The sequence below is a fragment of the Nilaparvata lugens genome, chromosome 1 (genome assembly GCF_014356525.2).
Source record: "Nilaparvata lugens isolate BPH chromosome 1, ASM1435652v1, whole genome shotgun sequence".
Taxonomy (NCBI): Eukaryota; Metazoa; Arthropoda; class Insecta; order Hemiptera; family Delphacidae; genus Nilaparvata; species Nilaparvata lugens.
Genome location: NC_052504.1, coordinates 3,061,429 through 3,069,903, shown reverse-complemented (window position 1 = coordinate 3,069,903; position 8,475 = coordinate 3,061,429). Strand labels below are relative to the sequence as shown.

Sequence of the window (8,475 nt, the reverse complement as noted above, 5' to 3'; positions counted from 1 at the left end):
TCACACGTTTATTATTGTGTTTATAACAGCTGTTTTAAAGCTCTATCCTATTCCCTAAACGAGCAACTTCTGTTTATATGTTTGGATGTTTATATTTCACCGGATCTCGAAAACAGCTCTAACGATTCTCACGAAATTCAGAACATAGTAGGTTTATAATAATAAAGATTCGATTGCACTAGGTCTCATCCCTGGGAGAACTAGCTGAAGGACATTGAAATGAAAATTATTATTCATCCTTGGAATAACAGCTGATAATTATTTCGTCGTCTGTTGGTGATGGAAGTGAGTGAGCGAGTTCATGTGTGTGGGACTGTGTCAAATTATGACTCAGCTGTTGAACTTTTGTAATCATTCAATCAGGTACTTAGTGTCAGTTGCAAAAAAGCCGGGTTATTTTCAATCCTGATTAATTCCAGTAGATTAATCTTTTTGAAATGGTCTTCTCTGATTTGGTTCACGTGAAGTTAATCAGGATAAAAATTTAACCGGCTTTTGTGCAACTGGGCCTTTGTGAAGGAAATTTTTGCATTCCTCTGGGAATTAATCTCAATTTACTGTGATTAGATAGAACATTTCTGTATGAATGTTATTATGATTTCTTCCTTCGTAATAAATTGTTTATGCTTTTGTACTCCAGAGCGAAGCTCGGTCTCCGATATTTTGTATTAAGAAACAATTCATTTTATATGAAAAGTTGGTAAAGCTGCGTTTACACTAAAGTTATTAACAAAATGTTTTTTTCCCGTCCTTATAGATTCTATTAGATTGAATGGAACTTGAAAAACACATATGCACATCATGTGTATGCTAAGTTATGTTCAATTTAATAGAATCTATAAGGACGAAAAAAATAAACATTTTGTTAATAACTTAATCTTTATAGATTCTATTAGATTGAACATAACTTATCATACTCATGATTAACATAATGACCCATATGAATAAAACCAGAGCAAATGCTCATGAGCAAGAGCATGGAGCATAAGGTTTTGCTCATGAGCAAAAGCATTTGCTCATTTTTATATGAATAAGCTTTACCTTACGGTATACTCTTACCTTATGATCCTGAACTCTGGAGCAAATGCTCACGTATTTTAAAGATTTTTCATCAGCTGATTCGCTTTTGTAGCTTTACTTTGGTTTTATAGCTCACGGAAGCGCTAAATATGCAAGTAGGGGGCACCGCTTGTGTTTGCGTCGTCTGCTATGTTGTCTATTTATGAATAGTTTTAGGTTAGTTGAGTTTAGAATTTTGAAATAATAGCGTGAAAAAATGTCATCTCTACAATAATCTTCAGCATATTCTTATAATATCAATAGCCTTCTTATAATCGTCTACACTCTCATCTTCTTAAATGCCTATTTCCTATTTTGTGATGGCTATCTTTAGTATTTATTCTTTTGTAGGAATAATGGTGATATATATCATGGTTGAAACTAAAAAGAGTTTTATAGTTCTCAACTATTGGTTGTGATCGTATCTGGTATAGTTTCCTCTTCCTCATACAAATTAGGTGAGCCATTTCACTATGAGCAAAATGTGATAAGCTGCTCTAGACTAGACTCACCTTTTTTGAAGCATTTGCTTCAAAATTTGAGCAAATGCTCTAGTTTATTCATGCAATGTTGAGTATAAGCTTTTACTTTTGAGTAAATGCTCAAACTATTTTTTTGATGAGCATGAGCAAAAGGTTTTGCTCACGTTTATTCATAGAAAACGAAGCAAATGCTCCATATTTTAGAAGTATAAGCAAATGCTCAACTTTATTCATATGGCCCAATATGTGTTTTTTCAAGTTCCGTTCAATCTGATACCTATAAGAATTAAATTAGCAATATTTTGTTGATAACTTTGGTGTAAACGCAGCTTTAGATACCTTATTTAGGATGAAATTTTCCCCTTCTATTTCTAATATATTTGAATCAATACCAACACCATAATTCTCTCAAGTGCCGTGTCTTATACTGTTATAGTATAATGATAGTAGATACTGTACATATGCTCATCAAGTGTATGCTAAGTTATGTTCAATTTAATAGAATCTATAAGGACGGAAAAATAAACATTTTGTTAATAACTTGTTAAAAACAGTATAATAATATATAATCAGTGGCGGCTCGTCCTATGTGTTCAATGGTTCATTGAACCCCAGAACTGAATCAACTTCCTATACAATGATGAATTTGCAACTCAAATAATTATATTCTTATTTTATACTCATCAAATTACATCACAACATTTTTCATCTACATAAACTTAACGTCGATGTTTTGCGGCCGGTGCCGGAGTGGCTTGCTTGAAACAGCACCGAATGGCACGACGAGACGGGTGGTGGTGGAGAGCAGTGTTCATTCCCCAATCTGAACCCAAAAACAAGGCTGGGTGAGGTAGTGAACGGAGGAGGGGAATCGGTTTGCTAGCACGAATTTGGTTCACAATCCTGCCTGAACCATGTTTCACGAGTTCATCCGAGTGTAACCGAACGTAGCCGAGGCAAGTAAAGCATTCGGTAAACCTTGGAATAAATCGTGAGTATTCGTGATACGGATTCAGTATCACTGCCATCTTGAACTTAACCAATAAATTCAAATTTGGTGGCAGTAAACAGTAAAAAAGCGGTGAACAAGAAGTAGCCTAAGCGTGACAGTTTTGAGGTTATACGGTACGTTTTCGGGTATACACTGTATACAAATACAGTTGTGATAGATTTCACTGCATTTTTGTTATATAAATTTGTTATGCGTGTTGAAGAATATAGTAATTTCGAGTGTGTTTCGTGTATTCGTGAGTATTTCTAATATGTCCATTTTCTTTTAGTGATAGTGTGATTATAATTTATTGTGTTAGGTTCCGTAACAGCATTTTGATGAAGAAATATGAATAAGGTTCAGTGTTTGTTGAAGACAAACATTATTAATATTGAGGATAGGTGTAAAATAAAACATGATGGTAGAGCAACTCCCGAAGTAAAAATCAAACAAGAAAAATATGAACAGGACAAAAAATCTATATTTTCCTACAGTTACGTTGAAAAGTGGCCATTGCTGCACTGATTACAGAACGCAAAGAATCACTTTTCCGCTCTAGTGCGGGAAAAATTTTTCTGCACTCCAGATTTGCAACATGGCAACGCAAAATACTTAGTAGGTTATATGGAGCAACAGTGCAGCAAAATCAAAATGAAGTTGGTAACAGTGACTGCTGTGGCTGCTATAGTGAGCAGAGGTGCAACCAAGCACAACGCGCTAATTATTATTCATTATATTATTTTAACCAAGGACAACGAGGATTTTAGGATTAAGGTTTTTATCAATAATAAAATTACACAGAAAAACATTTGATGCATTTCAGGCAATTTTACCCATAATTACCCACTTTTCATATTCAATGGTAACTGTAGGAAAAACTTAATGTGAAATACGTGCGCAAAGTTCCTCTGCTGCACTCAAGAAACCATTCCGCCCTCGCCTACGGCTCGGGCGTAAACGTTTCTTTCGGTGCAGCAAACTGACACTTTGCGCACTAGTTGCACAAATAACTATTGTAGAAAATATATTAATCATTGGGGGATAATTCCGTAAAATTATTATTGATTACCTTTACACTTGTTTATGCTCAATACTCTATATCCTCTTGACCTTTTTCCCCAATAGATCATGATGTTGAACCCCCAAGCTAAAAGATCACGAGCCGCTACTGTATATAATGATAAATCTCAGTCAACTTGCTCGATGCTTCTAGCAACCATAAAAAAATTTTTGAATGTCATTTTTTCTTATGCACTTTCAACGTTATATGTTATATCCTGTAAAAGGACGAAGGGGTGAGTCAATTTTGTTGTCTTCCAGTGGGGGAATATCAAGTATCAATTAATAATTCATCAATCTATCAACACATTCAAAAAAATAAAACAAGTTTCCATCCACGTAAATTTATTTACAACGACTTGTTCATTCAGCAAATTCATACAAGTTCACAAATAAATTTAGTCTTGCATTCGAAAAACATGTTGAGGGCACAAACCTTATTGCAAAGCGTTCAGAAGACATACTCTCAAAATCAAGAATATCTTCTTCAAGGGACTTTCAAACTATTTCAGTTTATATAATTTTCGTGTCCACTAGTTGACAACGTTGCTTCAACGACGTTCTTTCAACGAAGTTGTTTCAACGAGTTATTTGGGTAACACATCATGTGTCTATGGTGAGAAACATTTCAAACTGTCAGCATCCCTAAGGAATAACACCAATGCCTCCCATTTAATCAATGCTGACAGAATGTTGTGATCTCCTCACTATAGATTGAAGAGCCTAGTTTGTGCATTAACATTTTGGTCTATCAAAATACGATAAAGACAATAATGATATAATTATAATATTTAGTGTAGAAGCTATACAATAGATAATGTACACCGATTGATAGAATTCAGCCAGCTAAACCCAATTGCTTCTTCATTGAAGTACAAGGCCAATCTGAAAACAAAAATAACATAATTAAATATTGTCTTTTTTCTTTAGGGCCACTTTTAAAATATAGTCTGGAACTTAGCTAAATCCCGAGCTCGGAAACCGGCCCTAAGATCGTCTGGTAGAGGCGGAACATAAACCTTATCCTTAATGAAACCCCACATGAAGAAATCGATCAGTGTTAAATCCGGTGAGTGAGGTGGACATGCAATTGGCCCTGCATGGTAAATCCAGCGAAGTTGGAAGCGAATGTAAAGAAAATCCCAAACTTCTCCGTGGAAATGAGCTGGTGCACCGTCATGCTAAACAAGATGAACTAGTGCCCTTTCACTTTCAGCATGACGGTGCACCAGCTCATTTCCACGGAGACGTTCGGGATTTTCTAGACAATTGCTTCCAACTTCGCTGGATTTACCATGCAGGGCCAATTGCATGTCCACCTCACTCACCGGATTTAACACGGATGGATTTCTTCCTGTGGGGTTTCATCAAGGATAATTTTTATGTTCCCCCTCTACCAGACAATCTTAATGATCTTTAAAATCGTATCACATTCGGATCGCTGTGGTTGCACAAGTTACGCCTGATATGCTGGTACGAGTGTGGCAAGAAATCGATTATCGGTGGGATGTATGTCGCATTACCAACGGCTGTCACATCCAACCAAAATAACACCCACACCTTAAACTTGAAGTGTTTTGTTACAAAATGACACCTTTCTCAAATCTGTAAGTAATTTCAATAAATACAGTCGAACCTCTCTATAGCGAACCTCCACCTAACAAAATCCTCTAAATAATGAATTTTTACCTCGTCCCATGACATTTTAGAGGTTTGGCTGCTTATTTACCTCTATTTAACGAATTTCGGACCTCTCAACAACAAAGTTTTCTCTTGACTTCAACATACAAAATGTAGTGTTTATAGGAAGCAGAGAGTCATTTTCAAAGAAAAAGTTTAGTTTCAGAAGAAATGCCAATAATAATGGACTAGAGGACTAAAAATAAATGGCAATTCAAGTACGAAGAAGATAGGGTGTTAGAAAGTCAATAGAGGTTGAAACACGTGACGGAAATTGAATGCAAGTTACTGGAAATAGACTTCCAAGAACTTGTCATTTGTAGACCAGGCAGGTAAACGACTGGACTTTCTTATCCTTCTTTTGCGAGATATTTCAATTGTTAGAACTCGCCATTCATAGATAAAGGAACGGGAATGCTGGATTTTTCCATCCTCCCACCATTTGCTTTTGTTACACATTTCAATTTTGCTGGTTAAGTTACTGTACTCAGTTTCTAAAAAATCGTGATCAGATTCTAAAACTAAGTGTTGCTAATGATTTGCAACATTGTAAATTTGTACATTTGATGATACTGATAACCGGTGATAAAATGGGTGACTGTAATGCACGAGAAAAATCTTCCATTGTCAGGGAATTTAATCAATGAAAAGGCTTTAGAATTTGCAGTATCATCGGGATACAGTAGCTTTAAGGCAAGTAAAGGCTGGTTAGAAAAATTAAAAAACGGCATGACATCGTCCAAAAAGTGATATCGGGTGAAAGTGCTAGTGTTGATATGTACCCTCTTGTGAATTCTGGAGAGAAAATGTTCTTAGAAAAGTTCAGAAAACGTTCTCAGAAAATATTATGAGCCGAAAGACGATTTCAATGTTGATGAGAATGGTATATTCTTTAAATTGTTGCCCAATAAGACACTAACTACCGCCCAAATCATTTAATTATCGCCCTTGATATATTATAAGATCCATAAGAGTGTGGCAGTTTTCTTGACAGAGCAACCTCTCAATAACGAATACCTCTCTGCAGCGAATTTTTTCTCGGGATATTCAACTTCGTTATACAGAGGTTCAACAGTATTTATGTGCTTTCGAAGTAACTGCTCAATGTCACACTGTCGTGTGCGAATCCAGCTTAAAACTGAAAAGACGTGGGTCTAATATTGTTTTTATTACACGCTACCCTATATAGAGATAAAAATAATTATTGTTTTACCTTGTTTGGTGCTATAGATGGGCATCTCCAATTGTAGAGATAGTACTGGAGGTTTCCATCCCCAATTCCAAATTTCAATGGTTCTAGGAATTCCTTATTTTCCATCAGATCTAATGCATTGAATACATCAAAACCAGCCTGAAAATAAAACAAATTTCAATGATTAAAATTATATTGTGACATAACTCTTTGGATTGAGTGTTTTTAGATTGATTATCTTTCTAATATATAATATTGACGTTGCCAGCAAAACAAAGTTTGTGCGCTAGTAACGAGCATTCAGTAAGCACTTCAATTAGAGAAAAATGGAAAAAAGTAACTGTAGGAAACAAAAATTTAGCAAACACTTTTAACAAAAAATTAACATACACTTTCAAAATACCAAAAAACATGATAATGGAGTAGTTCATAGCATAAACATAAACGTAAACAAAATATAATTCGTTGAACAAATATTAATTTTTAAATGTCAAGAATTTGAATACAGTAGGCTACAGGAAAACATATATAAAATTTGGATTAAGTTTCAGAGGCAACTTTCAGGTAGTAAAGGGGGAAATAATTAAATAAAACATGAAAATGGAGAATCGATAAATGCATAGAATTAAAGAATTAAAAATAAAGAATTAAAAATAAAGAATTAAAAATAAAGAATTAAAAATAAATAATAATGAAATAGAAATAAAGAATCGATAAATGCATAGAATTAAAATATTTTGACTACAATATTTTCTGTCTTGATCCAGTTCTCAATTTTCGTTTTAAGTGCTTTTGAGGGTTTTATTTTTATGAAATTTTCTGGAATAGAATGTTCTAGATCCATGAGCATTTTAAGATTCATGATATCACTTTCATTTAATTGAATAACGATTGTTGATGCTTGTAGTTGAGATCACTGTTAACTCAAGCCGATTACTGTCGACTATAGTGAGGTCCAAGTTATAATGGCAGTGGAGAAAGATAGGAGAAAAACTTTGCCGATCCTTTGTCTGGTCAATGCCTTCTATATACGGTAGCTGATACAGGTTTATTGATGTAAAATTAACTGTTCATTCTCGTTTAAAATAATCAATTATATTTTATTAAGCAAGAAATTATATTTTTCACAATTAAGATGAAATATTATGTTATTTGATTATTAATATTATACATTGTTAAAAGACGATCTGGCAACAGAGCAAAGCAAGAAAGAGATAGCGCTATCCGCTTTGTTGAATGATAGACAAAGATAGCAATACCATTGCTAATCAAACACTGCCATAATAACGTGGATCTCTCTATAGTATTTTCAGCCTTTAAAATAGACTGGATCTCATATTGGTATTGAAATGATGAAATTGTGAAAGATCAGTTCATTGTGATTCAGATTAATTGAATATCTTTCAATTACGTTCTTTTTGTCTTCTAGACAAAATGTCTATCATTAGGCTCAACTCACACTACCTCGACTCAAATCGTACGACTCCAGTCGAGGATACTCCTGTCTCTCGACCTTACGACTTTCTTGCTCATTGTCACTACTTCACGTCCATGCTACTCCATTTCTAACCTAACATTATTAAAAATATGAGATCCCTTTCGTCAATTCTGCGCATGTAACAAATTTTATTATAATTATTATGATATTGTCTCATCTAAAATGATGAAACATCACTTTCATAAAACATAACCTCATTTCATTAAAAATGTATGGTACTACGCAACTCAAGTCGAGGCTCGACCAACATGTCGAGTCGCCACTCGACTCAGTCTCTCACTCGGAACCTAGAATCGGGTTAAAGAAAGGAGACGGGGCCGCGCTACCTGTACCACAGTATACATACAGTATGGAAACTTGGCTATTCCCTGACGCCAAAATCCGCCATCTTGTTAGGAAGCGCCGCATTGTAATAGTATTGATGGTAGGTTCGGATCACTTCAATGATCCGGATCAATTGATCTCATTCACTGCCACGAGCCAATCAGAAGACCAGGATTGGAACTTCCCAAGG

General features: G+C 34.9%; 1 protein-coding gene across 1 annotated transcript in view; it reads right to left on the bottom strand.

Moving 5' to 3' along the window:
• Positions 1-3,919: 3,919 nt before the first annotated feature.
• Positions 3,920-8,475, bottom strand: part of LOC111056674 (glycylpeptide N-tetradecanoyltransferase 1) — a 34,902-nt gene continuing 30,346 nt past the window's right edge. Inside the window, exons 9-10 of the mRNA XM_039432782.1 lie at positions 6,485-6,622; positions 3,920-4,476 (exon numbers count right to left, since the gene is read on the bottom strand). Coding sequence (XP_039288716.1) covers positions 4,456-4,476; positions 6,485-6,622 — 159 coding nt within the window. The 3' untranslated portion in view covers positions 3,920-4,455. The remainder of the gene's footprint in view (positions 4,477-6,484; positions 6,623-8,475) is intronic.